The sequence below is a fragment of the Pogonomyrmex barbatus genome, unplaced genomic scaffold (genome assembly GCF_055798465.1).
Source record: "Pogonomyrmex barbatus isolate J1 unplaced genomic scaffold, ASM5579846v1 scaffold1, whole genome shotgun sequence".
NCBI classification, from domain to species: Eukaryota; Metazoa; Arthropoda; class Insecta; order Hymenoptera; family Formicidae; genus Pogonomyrmex; species Pogonomyrmex barbatus.
Window position 1 is genome coordinate 21,675,070 of NW_028297098.1, and position 20,063 is coordinate 21,695,132.

At 37.8% G+C, this 20,063-nt stretch overlaps 1 protein-coding gene and 1 long non-coding RNA gene across 2 annotated transcripts; both read left to right on the plus strand.

The window, feature by feature from the left end:
• The first annotated feature begins 203 nt into the window (after positions 1–203).
• On the plus strand, positions 204–1,200 carry LOC148938242 (uncharacterized). The gene is made up of 3 exons (XR_016141398.1): positions 204–274; positions 583–640; positions 1,062–1,200. It is a non-coding gene; the product is annotated as an uncharacterized LOC148938242 (long non-coding RNA).
• Positions 1,201–2,233: 1,033 nt separating this feature from the next.
• On the plus strand, positions 2,234–19,394 carry LOC148938243 (aminopeptidase N-like). Its single transcript, XM_089081020.1, has 10 exons — positions 2,234–2,686; positions 2,854–3,034; positions 3,356–3,512; positions 3,788–3,869; positions 14,646–14,995; positions 15,680–15,954; positions 16,150–16,331; positions 17,044–17,397; positions 17,503–17,572; positions 18,638–19,394. Exons 1-10 carry the CDS (start codon positions 2,262–2,264, stop codon positions 18,758–18,760), a joined length of 2,199 nt encoding a protein of 732 aa, XP_088937146.1. The 5' UTR covers positions 2,234–2,261; the 3' UTR covers positions 18,761–19,394.
• Positions 19,395–20,063: the final 669 nt, after the last annotated feature.

Here is a 20,063-nt window from a genome sequence, read left to right on the forward strand (position 1 = left end):
TCTGCTTCAGTGCAAATTTTTATTTGTTTTAAATTATAAGATTTTTAAAATAATATTAATAAACTTCTAAATAAAATTTACCTTTTATTAAAAATATTAAAAGTTTTATTTCAACTTTTATATTAAATCCAGTGTTCAGTATATTGTCTATTTGCACAACGTATATCCTTTATAACTATATGTTTGTTCTCACAGCTGTCATTTGGCGGTGAACTATCGGAGCAGAAAGATCGTTAGTCTAAGATTTCAAGCCTATTATCAATAACTTCTAACGGTAAATATAATTTCTAATTAATTAATTAATTAATTTCTAATTAATTAATTAATTAATTTCTAATTAAAAACATTATAAAATATTTAGAATACACACACTTATAACGTACATTACATCAGGATAAATTTAATTTCAAAATAAAATAATAAATTGTTCAACTTAATTACATTATAATCTTCATGATTAACGACCGTTATTATATATTTAGAACCATCCAGCGATATGTATTTATACTTCATATTACTTATTATTTTATCACTTATGATCTCATATGATTCTGCATGTTTCATATTTATTTTATTTTGCAGCAAACTATCAGAGCAGAAAGGTTGTGATTCTTGTAACAGTATTCTATATTTTATAACGGTAGGTACAATTTGAACTAATTATAAAATATTTTATGTATAAAATATTTTATATATTTTGTCAGAACACATAATTTCAATTTATAAATCACTAGCAACAGGATAGTTTATATATATATATATATATATATATATATATATATATAATATGTATATATATGTATATATACACATATATGTGTGTGTGTGTGTGTGTGTGTGTGTGTGTGTGTGTGTGTGTGTGTGTGTGTGTGTGTGTGTGTGTGTGTGTGTACATTAAAAATCTAACACACATTTAACATTACATATTTAACAATAATATTTATGTCAAAGCCGTTATCAAAAAAGATTTTCATTTATCTGTAAATTTTTTAATGAGAAATTTTTGCTGCTTTCGAGATTTTTAAAGAATTGAAGTTTTACGATACAATTTTAAATTTCAGCTTTATAGCAGAAATATATTTGTCTAAATTTTAAACATTTTTTTGGATAAATGTCATGGAATTAATAAAAGTATTATTATATGGAAATCTAATATTTAACTATGCCATGGCTTTCTTTAATTTCACTTCTGAACGCGCAGTTCACATAAAAGTAGAATATCTAAATGATGAAACTGTAGATAATTCTCGTTTGCATGAAGATATAGTACCAGAACAATACATCGTTGAAATAACATTAGACACAGAAAAAGATATTTTTCATGGAATGTGTGATCACAGAATTATTATTCGTCGAAATACAGAAAACATAAAATTTCATGCAATGAACATTAATATAATTCATATAGAATTAACAGAAATTAACACGAATGGTAAACGCGAAATACATAAGATTTCATATATTAATAAATTGCAAATTGTTATTTTGAATTTCTCCAACTTTCTGCAAGCTGGTAAATATAGAATGAAAATAATATATGATGGTATCATAACATATAGTGGTATTACTGCTAATGATAATGGTGGAGGCTTTGTTAAAATCCCATTCAAAAGTACGGAAGGATATGACAAGTTAGTATACAAAGAGATTTATTATAAACACGATTTATAAAATGTTCAAAGTAAATTGATTAAGTACGTTTTTTAACTATTTAAAGTTAATAATGCATAATATGTAACAAGAATACGTTAAATGCATAAGAATTAGGAAATAGCGCTATAATACCTATAGAATATTTGGATGAACTTTAATATTAGATTATATTGAGGAATATTTGCTTAAATAATATAAATACGCTGCTAAAATAAAAATTGTGATATACAGACGAAATCTTTCAGATCTACAGAAGAATTCTTTATTATTCTTTTGGAGAAGTAATATTAAATAAATTAATCACACGTTGCACACAAACAAAATTTTTTTATATCAATTTACGTCGTTCATACATAGCTAGTTCATAAAATAAATATTATACTCTAAATATTGTCTGATATCTCAGAAAAAAGGATATTAAGTAATAACAGTAATTAATATAAAAATGTTGGCCATTATGTTGGCTCCTTCTCAGCTTTTATGTTACAATAATTTTCATTATTTATATGATATCTACAAATTAAAACTTTGTTGTGTTACTTAGCCCATTAATACAATTACTTAAATATATTAGGTGGCTTATCGCAACGGACAACTCGGCTACTGGAATGCGACGTTTATTTCCATGCTGGGACGAGCCAAGAATAAAAGTTGACTTTACCAGCTTTACTATTGAGCATCCCGAACATTATCATTCTTTTTCGAATACGTCACCCTTCTTTAAATACTATAAGAACAATAATAGAACGATAACATATCTTAGCAGTATTCCTCAGATTCCTACTTATTGTATTGCGATTGTGCTATTCGATAAGAATGACTATTCAAATATTACTTCCGAAAAAATTGATCTCAAATTATGGGGCAGAGAACCAATAATACAAAATCAAATTTTTGCATTTGAACTAATTGAAAATGTCACAAATATCATTAATCACACATGGAAATTACAAGAAAACATAATAGGAGATCACTATGTGATCGCAGGTTTAGAAAATAATGGCGTGGATAAATTTCAATTTGTATTTCATAGGTAATATATGTAATTAAGAAAATAAATTTCTATACTTTTATAATAAAATAATTACAAAAAAAGAAACTAGGAATTATATGTAATAAATGATAATATTATTTATAGAGCAATGTGTTACACGCATGATTGTAGTATGCATAACATACAATATTTATGATTGGTTTCAGAGAAAAAGATATTGTCTATAATGAAGGAATAGATCCCATTGCGCGAAAAATGGAAATATCGCGTTTAATAGGACGTAAAGTGATGGGTAAATTATTTGCCAAAATCAGTCCACCAACATGGTCTGATATGTGGTTCAATGAAGGTGTTACCACGTTATTTGGAATATATATGGTCAATAAGGTATTTTTTCATGTCTGTAATAATATTTCACTAGGAAACATGCCATAAATTTATATTTAAATAATTTATATGAAATATCTAAATGTACTCTTTGAATATTTCTGATGTTATTTAATATAACTAAACAATTTCGTTACAAACTACTTACTTTAGAATCTGTCTATTTATTTAACATTTTTATTTTTAAAAATTGTTTACTAAACTGATTCTAATCATGATCTAATGTAATCATGATTTAATGTAAATTATATAAATTACTTATTAAAATAATATTACTCATATAAGTATATAATTATGTAACAATATAGATTTAATGTCTAGGTTATGCCAGACATTCGTTTGTTGGATTTGTTTGTGGTGCAAACTCAACAAGAGTCTCTCCGTTTAGACGATCAACAGATTATGAGTTCTCTTACACCAGAAGTAAATAACATCTTTGAAAATGATATTTTTTTCCCTTTAGCTTGCTATATAAAAGGTATGCTATATAAAAGGTATATTGCACAACAAATTTAACAACTATATGATTATTTAAGTATTGTTTTATAAGATAAATTGTATTTTGTCTTTCTTCTAATTTAGTAAAAATAAAAATGTATTAATTTTATATATAAATATTGAAAATTGAATATTCTGAATCATTTAATCATTTAATGACTTATCGTACCTTTGGAAATATTTAGCAAATTTATTATTATTTATTTCATCATTTATTTATTACATATTTGATTTCCAATAATTCATTTTTTACAGCACCTTGTATATTGCGCATGCTAGAACATGCACTGGGTAATCAAATTTTTCGGAACAGCATTATTAAATATTTGGAAAAACAGTGAGTATACATCATGTTTCTCTCCTTTTAATTTCTCTTTCCTCTTTTTTTACTTTCATTTTGATTTGATGATATATCATTAGCTAACAATTTGCTATCTTGTTATTACTCTTCCACAAAAATTAACTTTATATAAAATTATATAAAATTATTTTTTATATAAGAGTAAAAATAGCGTTATAAATATGCCTTTTATTGTGGAAAAGAATAATTGTTTATTGAAAATTTCAATCTCAGAAATTGATAATAATTTGAAATTGACAAAAAGATTTAATAGTATTATATATTGCTATAACACATTACATAATTGTATTATTCTTCTCTTCAATTTTAGTGAATTTTACAATTTATATTATAGATAGTCTGCTTACCATCTCAACTCTCTCTAAACAATCAGTTTATTTCCCAAGTAAAAACAGTACCTAGATTTTTTGCTTCTAATAAAACATAAATTCTGTGAAAGTGAATCAGCGGCATATTCTTGTTGTATACTTAAAGGTGTACCAAAGATGTACTTTAATGCTATTGTTCATTATTTTTTAAAATAAATATTACTTTATTAATTTGTTCATTTTATAATAGCAAATTAGAATACGCAATTTTTATTACATGTTTATTACATGTTCATATATTTTTTTTCTTTAAAATTTAAAATGTAAATCAATAGAATGTTTTAGTTGAGGCTTTTGTCATTAATTTCATATATTCCATTTTTTTCTTAATCATAGTTGCTGTATATCTTTCACTTTAATAATGACAATTTTATAATAATAATTGATAATATAATATAATATAACTAAAAATTATCAATAGATCTCTTATGTTAAAAACAACGGTTAAATTAAAGAAAGTAAAGGCAAAAAAAATAACGTCCTTAATGTCAAGTCGGTTATATTGAAATCGAGCGAACACTAAACAAACTATAAGTATATAACATAACTAAAAATAAACAATGATTGATATAAATGATATAGATAAAAATGTTTCAACTTTATAATTAAATAAATTTTAGTGTCAAGTTTACCTATTAGAAGTTAGCCCCCCACTTTTAGAAATAACTTATTTTGAGAGTTGTGCTGAATTGTGCTAGGTTTGTGCTACATTGTGCTCGAATTTTAAAACCGTAATGTGAAAAATGTCATAAAAAATGAAAAAAAACGACATTTTAGGCTAGCCCCCCACTTTGCGATTTTTTTAATTTTCTCGATTGTGTTAGGTTCTGCTAGGTTGTGCTAACATTGTGCCAAAATATTATCTTTAAAAAATAATAACAATAGAAGTTATGATAAAAAATAGATTTGGGAAAAAAAATATATAAATGACATTTATTCTTATATCAGTCATCTAAAGAGTATGCAAATGCATATCTAATATATATTCGCTTAGCACAAATCGGCACAATCGACGGTTTCGTCAGCAGAACGATATGAAGGGCACTTTACTCTTGAGCGCAGCCCTTCGCGCACGCATTTTTTGTTAAAAATTCGGATTTGTAGTTATTGGATGTTCATAATACTTCATATCTGAGTTGTGCTAGCCTAGCACAAGTTGGCACAACCGTCGGTTTCGTCAGCACAACGATATAAAGGGCACTTTACTCTTGAACGCGGCCCTTCGCGCACGCATTTTTTGTTAAAACCTCGGATTTGTAATTATTGGATATTCATAATACTGCATATCTGAGTTGTGCTAGGCTAGCACAACTCAGATATGCAGTATTATGAATATCCAATAATTACAAACCCCAGTTTTTAACAAAAAATGCGCGAAGGGCCGCGATCAAGAGTAAAGTACCCTTCATATCGTTGTGCTGACGAAATCGACGGTTGTGCCAACTTGTGCTAGGCTAGCACAACTCAGATATGCAGTATTATGAATATCCAATAATTACAAATCTGAGTTTTTAACAAAAAATGCGTGCGCAAAGGGCCGCGTTCAAGAGTAAAGTGCCCTTTATATCGTTGTGCTGACGAAAGTTATGGTTGTGCCAACTTGTGCTAGGCTAGCACAACTCCTCCCTCCTGGTGTGCCACCTTGACGTGGTGGGGGAGCTCCCTGTCCCTATGACCACCTGCTGGCAGTACCGGGGTCCAACCCCGGGAAAGCCCGGGTGCGAGGGGTCAGGGTCTAAGGGCACACCGACTCTGGGTCCGCTCCCCCAGTAGAGTGTCGGATCTCCTTCGGGAGCGCCACACTCAATGGGCCGGTAGGGGATGCGGCGACCCTGACTTCAAACGCCCGGCGGTGCGGCGCCGATAGGGGGAGGTCTGCTCCCTGTCCGTAACGACGCGGGTGTTCCCGCAGGCGTGTCGCCGTGGCGCTGGGTGCTCCTGGCGTCACGGCTTGACACATGCCGGGGGGGCGGTGCTCCGCCCGGGGGGTACGGGCTGCGGTGCCGCTCGGACGTTTCCGAGGCAGGGTCCGCAGTCCGGGTGCCGTCGGGGCCGCTCGGAAATATTCCGGGGACGGGGTCCGGCGGCACCGGTGAACCATTGCACCTAGGTTCACCAGAGTGCCCCATTGCAATAGGGGCACGTTAGCTCATACCGTAATCCCGTGGTCATGTTTCGCGGGACCGGGGGCCTTGGCTTAACCGCCCGGGTCACGAGGAAGAAAACCTCTATAAAAAATTACCCCAACCTAAGCTGAGTTACGTGGCGAGAGGTGCATGGCACAGGGGGAGCTGTGTCGCTAGCGAGCAACCCATGGGGAAACTGGCGCACCCCATGTGGCACCAGCCTACCACCCGGAAAGGCGTCACCAGGGTGGGGTCCTTTTATTCGTCCACACTCGTGGGAACATTATGGAGATGACACAAATTAAAAACAAAAAACCCCATACCGGCCCAGTCGCTGACAGGGCCCGACGAGGCAGCGGAGAAGCTTCACCCGCTGAAGGGTCGTTAAATCTTTCGAAGCAGGATGGCCACGATTCCAGCGATGTGGCAGAGAGTGACACGAGGGAAACCTCCCCATCTGTGGGATCCACCAGAACCTCGAGGACCCTTATGTCTACGGTGTCCAACGTGCAGGAAATGACACAGTTTACTGTGTCCAGGAAAAGGCCACTGCACATCGAATCCGAAGACCCTAATTCGGGCACGCTGGGTAATCCGGTGCCTGAAAAAAGGGGCAGAGGACGGCCTGCACTAAACCCAAAGAATGAGGGAAAATTCACGCTAGCAAAGCGCCAGAAGAGAGAGAGAATACGAAGGGCAGCAGCTGAATATCGTGCAGCCCTGGAAGTAGAGGATTCGGACGTTGAAATCTCAGAATCAAGGAGGGCCAAGAAGGCCCAAGTAAACGAAAGAGAGCTTCTAGAAGACTACAGAGAGCTCCCAACTCTAGACGTTAACGCCATCGTCACAGAGGAGATAGCAAAAGTGAAGAAAGTTGCTCAAAAATCGACCCACTTAAAAGGAAAAATGGTGAGCCTGCTATGGGAAGCCAGCGAAAGGATCGGTGCTGCTAACATAGCACTGGTAAAGAGACTCCGGGAAAATACAACCGGAGAAACCAACGAGGCGGAGGAACTTAGGAACAATCTCCTCCAAGCGAGGCGGGACAACGCCAGGATGGAAAAGGAGATTGCCGAACTTAGGAAACAAGTGGAGGAGATAAGAAATCACCCCCCTCCATTACTCCCGACGCAAACACCGAAGGAAGTGACGCCAAGGCCGGGCACATCAAGAGAACGAACCCCCCCACCATACCGGGGAGATGATCCCATGCCATCCCCTCCCCCCTCCATAGACCCAATAGGCCCCTCCCCCATGGAGGTGGAGGAGCTGGGTAGAAGGGAGAAGGAAAAGTTCCCGGCCCTGAGACCCTCTCTCAAAGGGGTCCCTAGGAGGGACTTAGATACTGGGTCAACAACTACCCAGAAAATAACAATAGACGCGGGAGAGCTGGGAGCTCTCATCGAGGGCATCATCCCCCGCGTATTGAACAAGATGGGGTTCATCCCCAAGGAGCGGCCCCCGACACGGGTGGCCCCCCCACCGGTTCCCGTCCCCCCAAAGGCGATGCCAAAAGGGAAGGGCGGAGCCCAGGAGGAGAGACAAGGAAAGCGGGGAGCAAAACCCCCTGCCTCCACACCCGCGCCCAATCGCCGGGTACAACCCGAGAGGGCTGCCAAAACCCTGGCAATGGAGCATGAACAGCTGCTCCAATGGATGGGACCCACTCCCGCACCCACACGGGCGCCTGAGCGCCGATCTGAGGGGGGTACGTGGGCGCAAGTGGTGGGAAGGAAGGAGAAGAGGACCGAGAAGAAGAAAATGCAACAACAACAACAACGGCCCACACGGGAAGGACAAAAGTCCCAAAACAATAGGGACAAGAATAGTAACACTCCCACTCCCCAAAAAGGGGGAGGAAAGAAAAAAGGGAGGAAAAGAAACAAAAAAAGGAAGGTGCCAAAAACCGCGGCCGTGGCAATTGCCTGCCCCGCAGGGAAATATGCAGAGGTCATGGCTACGGCGAGAGAGAAGATTCCCAGCTCGGAACTTGAGCTAATGGGAATCCCGGAGCTAAGAGCCAGGCGCGCCATTACAGGTGCGCTTATGCTTGAAATACCGGGAGAAGGAGGGACTGCGAAGGCGGACGCCCTGGCTGCCAGAATGCGCGATGCACTGGGAAGCATGGAGGGGGTGAAAGTGACCCGTCCCATAAAAAAGGCGGAACTACGGATTCGAGACCTCGATGATTCCGTCGGGAACGAAGAATTAATTGCGGCGGTGACTGCTGCCAGCGGCTGCGACCCACAAGAGGTAAAAATCGGAGGAGTAAACACCTCCCCTGATGGTATGGGCACTGCATGGGTGCAGTGTCCAGTAATCGCAGCAAACAATATCGCTGCAAAGGGTCGCATACGTGTGGGATGGGTGATGGCCCGAGTTGAGATCCTGGAGGCTAGGCCCCTCCAATGCTATCGGTGCCTGGAGAAAGGGCATGTCCGACAGCGGTGCACAAACCCTGTTGACAGAAGCGGGGCGTGCTACCGCTGCGGACAAACAGGACACCTCGCCAGAATGTGTAAAGGGAGGGCGGAGTGTCCTGCATGCAAGGAAGCTGGGAGGCCCCACGATCATAAGATCGGGGGCGTCAACTGTAGGGCCACCTCCAAAGGGGAGGGGGCCTTTCAAAGAAGAAGGGCGGACAGAACGGTGACTGTCCAACCCCCCAACAATAAAGAGGGGGGGAATAAGGTCGAAAAAACGGGGGGAGCCAAGAAAAAGAAGGCCCCCCCGGCGAAAGAACAAGTGGCTCCCCTCTCAGGAGGTGAGGAGCGAATGGAGGTTTGCCAGGAGGAGGCTTCAATGAGCGCGACCAAATAATGGCCACATGGCTCCTCCAAGCAAACTTGAACCGCGCTCGCTACGCGCAGGACCTGTTCGTCCAGTGCGTGGCAGAGCGCGGGATTGGACTGGGGATTGCCGCCGAGCCATACAGTGTCCCGGAGGACCACCCCTGTTGGGTGGCGGACCGGGATGGCTCGGTGGCGGTGCATTGGAGGGCATTTGATGCCTCCCCCCCTGCCTCGTTGATCGAGGCGGGGGAGGGATTTGTGGCGGTGGAATGGGGGGCCTTGATAGTCGTCGGGTGTTACTGCCCGCCGAGCCGCACATTGGCCCAGTTTGAGCGCTACCTCGATGCGCTGGGGGAGTGTGTACGCCGATGCCTCCCCCGGCCTGTGGTGGTCGCCGGGGACTTCAACGCCAAGTCGGCGACTTGGGGCTCCCGGAGTACCGATGTGAGAGGTGGCGCTCTAGACGACTGGGTGGCGGGCATGGGCCTCTGTTCGTTAAACAGGGGCTCGACCAGCACCTGCGTCCGATGGCAGGGGGAGTCGGTGATCGACGTCACCTTTGCTAGTCCTCCTGCCGTCGGCCTGGTGACAGGGTGGAGGGTGGCCGAGGAGCTTGAGACGGGCTCCGACCATCTATATATCCTGGTCGGGGTCCGGGCCGCCCGGCCCGAGGTGCTGGCCCGCCAACGGCGGAATCTTTGCACCCGGCGACGATGGGCCCTCGCCAAACTGGACGAGGACGCCCTGAGGGCCGCCGTACTGGTGGGAAACTGGCCCGGCCAAGCACGGGCCGGGGTGGACGAGGAGGCTGGCAGGATCGGGGATATCATGGCGAGAGCGTGTGACGCCTCTATGCCCCGGTCCAGGCCATGCCCTCGGCGGGCCGCGTACTGGTGGACCGAGGAGATAGCCGAACTGCGGCGTCTCTCGGTCCGGGCCAGGAGAGCTTTTGTGCGGACCCGCAGGAAGGGGAATCCCACCAGGGTTGCGGAGGTGTACGAGGAGTACAGGGTGGCTCGTGCATCTCTAAAGGCGGCCATCAGGGCGGCAAAGGCCGGGGCATGGGAGGAGCTGGTCTCCTCCCTTGACCCCTGGGGGCGCCCGTACAAGCTCGTACTCAGGCGACTTAGACACGCGGCGCCCCCAGTCGCGGAGGGACTGGATCCCGGGTTCCTGGGGGAGGTAGTGGGGGCCTTGTTCCCTGAAAGGCGAGTGTCTGTGCCCCCCTACCTCGGTCCCCCTGTAGAGTGGAGGGAGGAGCTCGGGATCACGGAGGAGGAAATGCGCTCCGCGGCTGGGAGGTTCGGGGGCAAATCGACGGCCCCCGGACCAGATGGGGTCCCGGGAAGGGTCTGGGCCCTGGCCTTGGAAGGTATGGGCGACCGGCTGAGGCGGCTGATGTCTGACTGCCTCAGAACCGGTCGCTTCCCCTCCGGATGGAGGAGGGCCAACATGGTCCTTCTCCGGAAGGAGGGGAAGCCGGCGGACTCCCCGTCCGCGTATAGACCAATATGTCTGCTGGACGAGGCGGGGAAGCTCTTTGAGAGAATCATCGCTACCCGCCTTGTCCGGCATTTGTCCCTGGATGGTCCCAATTTGTCCGAGGACCAGTTTGGGTTCCGGGAGGGCCGTTCTACGATAGACGCGGTGATGAGGGTGCGGGCCCTCTCGGACCAGATAACGGGTGGGGGGGGGGTTGCGGTGGCGGTGTCGCTCGACATCGTCAACGCGTTCAACTCCCTCCCCTGGGAAATGGTGGGGAGAGCGATGGATAAGCATCGCCTTCCCCCATACATGAAGGCGGTCCTGTGGGACTATTTCAGGGACAGGTCTATCGGGTTCCGCGATAAGGAGGGACTCGAGCGCGGACGGGGAATGTCCTGCGGGGTCCCGCAGGGGTCGGTGCTTGGGCCGCTCCTGTGGGACCTCGCTTATGATAGTGTGTTGCGGACACCACTCCCCCCTGGCTGCCACGTCGTCTGCTACGCGGACGACACATTAGTGGTGGCCGGGGGGGAAGACTGGGAGGATGCACTGGACATGGCCAACATGGCTGTGTCCAGTGTAACGAGGGCCATTAGGGCCATGGGGCTGGAGGTGGCGCCACACAAAACAGAGGCCATTTTCCTCTACGAGAGGCGGCGCGGGGCGCTGCCTCCGGCCTATGTAAGGGTAGGGCCGGCCCGCATTAGGGTGGGGCCGACTTTAAAATATCTCGGCCTCACCCTGGATAGGAAATGGGGATTCGAGTCTCATTTCGAGACTCTAGCCCCCAAAGTGGGCAGGATGGCGAACGCACTTTGTCGCCTCCTGCCCAACCTCGGTGGTCCAGGCGTTGCGGTGCGGCGCCTTTATGTGAACACCGTCCTGTCGGTGCTCCTGTATGGAGCACCAGTATGGGCGACCGCAATGGCGGCCAGCCGCCGCATTAAAGCGGTGGCAAATGCGGCACAGCGACGCATGGCTGCCAGGGTCGCCCGCGCATACAGGACGGTGTCACACGCGGCGGTCACGGTCCTCGCGGGTACCCCTCCAGTTGACCTCCTTGCCCGGGAGCGCGCCGAAGTCTATCGGCGCGTCCGGGCGTTGAGGTTGGAGGGGATAGTCCCCACGGCGAGGGCCGTGAACAAAATCAGGATGGAGGAGCGCGGCCGGGTCGTGCAGAAATGGCAGAGAAGACTGGAAGACCCGGCCGCGTCCGGCCGCAATACCACCGGGGCCATCCGGCCTCTCCTCACCGAATGGGTGGAGAGGGGCCACGGCGGGCTGGCCTACAGGCTGGTGCAGGTGCTCTCCGGGCATGGATGCTTCGGGGAGTACCTGCACCGTATAGGGAAGGAGGAGGCACCAAGGTGCCACCATTGTCGGGCGGCCCGGGACACGGCGGTGCACACGCTGGCACATTGTCCAGCTTGGGCGGAAGAACGTCGTGCCCTGGCCGCGGTAATGGGCGGGGAGATCCTCTCCCTCCGAACCCTGATCGAGGGAATGTTGGAGGGAGAGGATAAATGGAGGGCGGCCTCCTCCTTCTGCGAGATAGTAATGGGGCGGAAGGAGGAGGCCGAAAGGGTCAGGAGGGGCGAGGCCTTGGACCCCGCACAACGCGGGACTCCCGGGGCTCGCCCCAGAAGAATCAGACGGCGCCTGTTGGCGCACCTAAGGGCATCGTAGCCCTAAGGGGGGGATGGTGACGGGGCGCGGGAGTGGCCCGTGCTTCCCCGATCCCTCCCCCCTAGCCTCGGCCGGGAAGGAGGCTGCCCACAGATGTGGGCATCTTGGGGAGGGGGCGGGGCGATTTGCCCTTCCCCCTCCCCAAGTGAGGGAGGCGGCGGAGCAGGTGTCTTCGCCCCGCCGCCTGTAGGAGGACTGGAGTCGGGCAAAAAAATAGCCCGACTGGCCAGCCGAGCGCCCGGAAGTATGCCGCTGGTCGTTCCCGGGCGCTCGGCTAAATGGCCGGAGAGGACACCGTGTGGTTTTAGTGGGTAGTGGGGGAATTAGTCCCCTGAGTCCCACACTCCCCCGGGCACATGAGGCCTGGGGGGTGCGTAAATGCATTTCCACACGATAAAAAAAAAAAAAAAAAAAAAAAAAAGGCTAGCACAACTCAGATATGCAGTATTATGAATATCCAATAATTACAAATCCGAGTTTTTAACAAAAAATGCGTGCGCGAAGGGCCGCGATCAAGAGTAAAGTACCCTTCATATCGTTCTGCTGACGAAACCGTCGATTGTGCCGATTTGTGCTAAGCGAATATATATTAGATATGCATTTGCATACTCTTTAGATGACTGATATAAGAATAAATGTCATTTATATATTTTTTTTCCCAAATCTATTTTTTATCATAACTTCTATTGTTATTATTTTTTAAAGATAATATTTTGGCACAATGTTAGCACAACCTAGCACAACCTAGCACAATCGAGAAAATTAAAAAAATCGCAAAGTGGGGGGCTAGCCTAAAATGTCGTTTTTTTTCATTTTTTATGACATTTTTCACATTACGGTTTTAAAATTCGAGCACAATGTAGCACAAACCTAGCACAATTCAGCACAACTCTCAAAATAAGTTATTTCTAAAAGTGGGGGGCTAACTTCTAATAGGTGTCAAGTTTAGAGTTTGATTTAATAATCGATTTGACATCAAGAATGTTAGTTTTTTATTCTTTATGCTTTTAAATTTAACTGCTATATACAGGGTGTTTCGTAAAGATCGTAACGACTTTTAAAGATAGATTCTTGAGATCATTTTGAGAAAAAAATCCTAATACCAAAATATTGAGGCTACAATGCTTTTTGAATTATAAATATTTAGAGTTAGTGAATCAAGTCCGCGCACTTAGATGTGTAATGCATAATACGAAAGACGAAAGCTGATTGTCACCCTCTTGTCAAAATTGATTTAAAAATTATAATGCAAAGATGATGAATTATTTTTACTGATATTCACATAAATACACTGTGCATATATCTAAGCAGATTATATTTTACTGAAAAGAAGAAAAAATATTATTACATAATACGTAAAGCGCAAGCTATCAAATGATTATTATTTATTTTCAGAAATCTACTAGTTTTATATCTTGCAAATAAATAAGATTATTATTATAGAAATCGATCGAGATACTATTTTATTTTATTTTAGAATAATAATAACAAGTTTTTAAAAACAATTTATAAATAATTTATACAATTTAAATAATAATAATAATAAATTATTTTATTTTCGTTTCATTTATTTACAAATGCAAATTGTGCACTATCTATCTATATGCAATATTTAAGATTTTGTAAGATATAAAACTAGCAAATTTCTGAAAATAATGTCATTTAACAACTTACGCTTTACGCTTACGCTTAACATGTAATAATATTTTTTCCTCTTTTCAGTAAAATATATTTTGAACTTAAGACGATTTGATTTGCTAACTCTAAATGTTTATAATTTAAAAAGCATTGTAGCCTCGACATTTTGGTATTAGAATTTTCGTTTCAAAATAATCTCATCTTCTAGGGAAGATGAGATCATTTTGATCTAGAGAATCTACTTTTAAGCATTCATGGAAAGAACACTTTTGTTGGCAAATTAAAAAATTTAACCTGATACAGATCTGAAAATAATTTTGTTGGCCCATTAAAATTATTTTGTAGAACACTTAAATATAATGATAATACTGCGAAAATGTTTGATCTTCTAACAATCAATTTGAACATCATATATAATAATTTTGAAGATCCAGGTGTTGTTACAATCTTTACGAGATATTCTGTATAATATATTCTTGTAATATATATATATATATATACATATATATATATATATATTAAAATTATAAGAATTTGTGCGTACATCACATCATAAATAATAATGTTCCGTCGATAATATTTACCAGATTATAAAATATATAATAGATTATATAATATATACTGTTAATATAATAGATTATTATAAATTTTTGTAAGGACTGGTAATCCGGATGATTTTTGGACTGCTATACAATCCGCCTATGATTTAGAACAGAATAAAACAATGATTGGAGAAATTAATGTAAAAGACATAATGGATCCTTGGATAAAAGAAAAGCAATACCCTGTTCTTGAAATTGATTATAAAAAATACTGGTTTTTAATAGAAAATATGTCCAAGAAGTGCAAAATACCATTTAGATATATTTTTCCACCACATATTACTTTCCAGAATACTTCGTCTTTGGTGTGGTTAAATGTGCAATACAAACATATTTATCGTGGTGATGATATATGGAAGCATATGGAATCTTATTGGCCACTAATAGCCAATCCACAACAAACTGGTAAATAACGAAAATCAAATATTTTATTATATTGAAGAATATTGTCAATTTATTTTCTATATATAATCAAGAATCTCTTATTATGGAAAAAAAATAAAAAGATTTTTTCGCTTTATTTTTGCATTAGGTTTCTATAGTCTGAATTATATGATTTTAAAATTGAATATTTTAATCTTTATTATTTACTTTTTAAAATCACTTATTATCATTTATTTGTATATTGAAATTTGTATATTGAATTTGTAAGTCTTTTTAGATATTTCCATGTATAATTAATTTCTTGTTTAACGAATGTTTATGTTTAATATATGTTGTTATATGTATACTTAATAATTATGTTTATATATTTGATCAAGTTGTTTTATTTGCTCAAATAATTTTAATTTTACTTGAAGAGTAATATTTATAAAGAGAGATTAATTTCTAAAATTTAATATATTCTTACGTATGAGTTTTCAAGTAAATAATCGGCAGCTTACATAAAAATTAATATGTTAATTGATAAAGAACATTTTTTTAGTATTTGTAATGTGAGATAATATTTACGTAATAGCCTATCATTACATGATAACTTTTTAACATGTTTAAAAATAAAAAAATAATATCTCTAAACTTTACCTTAAATTTAATATCAAATCAATTCAATTTTATTTGTTTTGATTTTATTTGTTTACTGTGTGATAGGATATTATCGAATAAATTATAATGAGGACAATTGGGTAAAAATAGCACGTTATCTTAATTCCGAGAATTATACAAATATTCATGTCCTAAATCGTGCTCAAATCATCGATGATGCATTTTATTTCGTAACATCACACAAATTAAGTTATTTCATATTTATGGAACTTACAAATTATTTGTCGCGAGAGACAGATTATATAGCATGGTATCCCATGTTTAAAGCTATTGAACGCATGTCATATATTATACCATATCTCAAAAATACTAATTTTCAGGTAAAAACAATTTCAATAAAAGAAATTTTATATTAATGTACTCAAAGCATTAATTTCGTTTTGTATACTTATTTAAATATTTTTCGAAATAACTTCTGTTATTAAGAAATAAAGATTTTACGTTTCTACAGTTTTAGATTGAATTTCCTTGAATAAATAATTAATACAAAATTTATGTTATTTTCCAAAATTTAGATTCAACTATTAAAGCTACTGAATTCCCTTCTTGACAAAATTGAATATGAAGAAAATCCTAATGAAAACGATCATACTAAATGTTTAAGGCAAGAAGCTATAAAATGGGCTTGTGTTCTCGGTGACAAAAAATGCAAAGCAGTTGCTGAAATTAAATTGTATCAGTATTTAACAAATCCGATGTAAATATTCTTATTAGTTATTAATTAATAGTAGTTTTTTATTGTCATATTTTTATACTAGATATAATATAAAATACTCGGCAAATTTTTGAATAAAATTGTATAAGGGAGAACGAAATTCGTGGATAAGATAGCATGTAAATTCGAAAAAAATTAAGTAAAAGCGGATGTAACTTCTTCGTAAAATAATTTTTTACATATAAATGTTTAAAATATAACCAAACATAAATATTGATTAAAAATTATATCTCAGCAAAGTAACTAAATTTTATGCAATATAAATGTTAGTTACAATTTCCCACTCAACAAAGTAACTGTTATATAACACACGCGTTATATTTATCTAACGCTTGCAATTATGTGTTGCTTGCAATTATTAGTATTAGCTAATTCAATAATATATAGTAATGTACATTATTGAGTAACGTAGTTTACAAACATTTAAACAGCGACAGTATCAGTAGTTTCAGTGATTATGAAATATTTGTAATGTAATATTTGTAATAGTATTGCGTACAATACGGACTTTTTAACCAAAGCTTGTAATTAATTATACCTTGAAGCTATGTGCAGAAAAAATTATTTCATGAGAAAGTAGCATATATTTTTATTATTTAATTTTTCACGAATCTTTATGCTGCAGTCTTATTATTCTCGAATATTTTCCCTATATAAGAATATAAATCATATATATTTTATGATTAAATTTCAGGAATGTTAAACTGCTATGGGAAAAAAAATGGATGTATTGTAATAGCTTATTGGCATCTAACACATCTGTTTTTAACAAAGTATTTAATAATTTAGACAAGATATTAGAAACCAAAATTTCAGAAATATTGGAATTTCTGATTTGTTCAAATCCACCTTCTAACTTCCTCTTTCTCTTAGATGAGCTAAAAAAGTTAAGAAATGATTACGAATCTATTATTTATACAGAAGATAATACAAGAATGATCTCTGTTATTAAAAACCAGATTACTGCATATTGTTATGTTGTTCAGAGACATGCAAATGATTTCTCTATTAATTTCATATTAAGCGATTTGGAAACATTCAAACCCAAGTAAAAATACATTTTCATAGATATCTTTCCTTTGCATTCAATCACAAATATTTGTATTATTTGTATTATTTTATTATATAATGTAATTATTGTTTTTCTTCCTAGAGAAATTAGTATAACTGCAACATTAATTAATGTCATAAATTCTGTTCATTCTTTGACAACACTTGTTGAGGTAAGTTGAGAAATATAATATTCCTTATTTACTACTGTCTCGTACTTTTATTAAATTTTTATTTTTTTATTATATTTAATATATAGTAATATCACAGAAGTTTAAATTTAATATTGGTAAATGTAACAAATCATATAAAAGTAAATATAAAAATGAAATACTTTATTTAAATTTATTTCACATGAAGGTTGAAAAAATATTTATTTTCAATAAATATATGTTTGTATTATGAATATTTTATTATTCTTGACAAACGATGTATTTATAAAAAGTTATAATTATTTTATTTGTAAAAAAACAACTCATTATCTAGAAGTAATGTAACTCTAATATAACTCTAATATACAGATTATCAGATAATTATAATACTATATCACATTATATATCGCATATATTATTATATCATTATCGTTATATTGCAAATTTGAATGCAAGTAGAATAAATAAGCTGAGCAAAAAGATTCTATATTATTTCGCGTTTTTTTCCAAAATTACAAGTTAGTAGTTAGTAATAAAAATCATTCAGAAAGCATACGTGTAGGAACAAGCATTATCTTCATATGCATTTTCGCAGCAGTTACATATGCTGCAAAGATGTTTTCTCTATATAAAAAAGTGAATTGTTTGATATGAGAGTATATCTTAGAGAACATATCTTCAACTCGCATTCTTAGCAACTATATAAATGCATCTAACACGCAAACACACATCTTTGTACAGATATTTATTAATATCTTCCTTTCATTTATTAACATCTTGCTTATTAATTGTGAAACTTGCCTGAAAATGTTTAAGGTCTTTCTACTTAACAAAATTACATGTAATATAAATGTCAGATATAATTTTCCACTCAACAATGTAACTGTTACATAACACACGTGTTATATAACGGTTATAATGTTTTATGTTATTGTCAATGTAATGTAATGTCTCTACTTCTACAAAAGTGTTTTGTTAATAATCACTAGATTTGAAAAATACATAAAGAAATACAAATATACGTAATATACAGATGTTATAATATAATTATTTAGTATTTAACATGTGCTCATATTAATTTTGTAGATAAAGGAATGGACATATGAAAACCTACATAACTCCTTATTTTGGAACATTCAAGACAAAATATACAAGCGCTTATCTGAAATCCAGAGACATATAAAATCTTATGTTAACACGTACATATAATTTATTATTCATACTTTAATCGAAAAAAGCTGCATAGTAAACCAGTGCTATTTTAAGTTGCATTTCAATTCACTGTTAGAAATGAAAGCAGCAATAAATTATCTACATTATCGTTATTGAATATCAAAATATAGGATTTGTAATTTTATGCGTAAAATAGAAATTTATTGGTATTCACACTTATTATCTTTTTTATTTTGTTACGTCGTAGCGGTCTGTTTGTCGTATTCGATGATTAATTTCAGAAAACAATCTAATTTTCTAATATTATTACAAATTTTTGAACTGTGTACTATATTTTAAAATATATTATTAATATAACAAATAATATATGATTAATATATTAGTGTAGGCTACTAATATTCTTACATATAATATATATTATAATAATTGGAATGCTATATTGCAAAATTTAAAATTAGTTAAAAAAAGCGACCGTACTAGCGAGTGTATTATTTGAATCTTTTAATATTCTTAGATAACTTTTGTATATAGTAATAACAATTTCAATAGTTATATATTATTTATTTATCTGTTATATATTATATATTATATTTTAACAGGATCTATTTTGTTAATTTGATTTCAAAATATTTATCTGCAGCACTTTATTATATATTTTAACGTAGAAATTGTTTTGGCCAACATTAGAACTCTTAAAAGGTTCCGTCAGACTTCTTTAAGAGTAAACACAAGTTTGTCAGAATATTTATTATGAATTATAAGAATTTTAAAATTGTATTAATAAACTTTTGCAAAAATTTTCTTTTGTAATTATTAATCTTATATTAAGCGTATATCTAAAACAATAACATAAAGGCCAAAGGTAAAGATTGTTAATGTTAAAACGACTATTAAATCAATTCATGAACAATAATTGATATAAAGTAAATGTTTTAACCATACGATTTGATCATCTTCAATGTTAAAATTTTTAGATTATAAGATTATAAGAGCGATAATTTTTGTGAAACATCTATTGATTCGCCGCAAAACTCCATAACTCCAAAACAACATAATGCATAGAAGTACATGAAATCGCAGGTAACAAAATTTGGATGAAAACTTGTTTGAATCCTCGACCATTGTGATCTCGTTTCGTCATAGATTTTAAACGCAGTCAAGTATTTATAAAAAAAAAAGCCAGAACAGAAGAGATAGTTCATCAACTAAATCCTATATCGCAGGCCAATAAAGCCAATATTCATATCTGCAAGATGGGAAAGGCCACTTAAGAGAGATAGAGACAGGAAGTAGAAAAAGTCAGACGCCAGTAGAAAAGCGACATAATGTTATCTTTCAC

Bases quoted from the DNA above. Each gene is read 5' to 3' on its own strand.
- LOC148938243 (XM_089081020.1), top strand. From the start codon at position 2,262: ATGCGACGTTTATTTCCATGCTGGGACGAGCCAAGAATAAAAGTTGAC. The intron at 3,035-3,355 runs GTATTTTTTCAT...TTTAATGTCTAG, and splicing joins GAATATATATGGTCAATAAG to GTTATGCCAGACATTCGTTT. The intron at 14,996-15,679 runs GTAAATAACGAA...ACTGTGTGATAG, and splicing joins AGCCAATCCACAACAAACTG to GATATTATCGAATAAATTAT.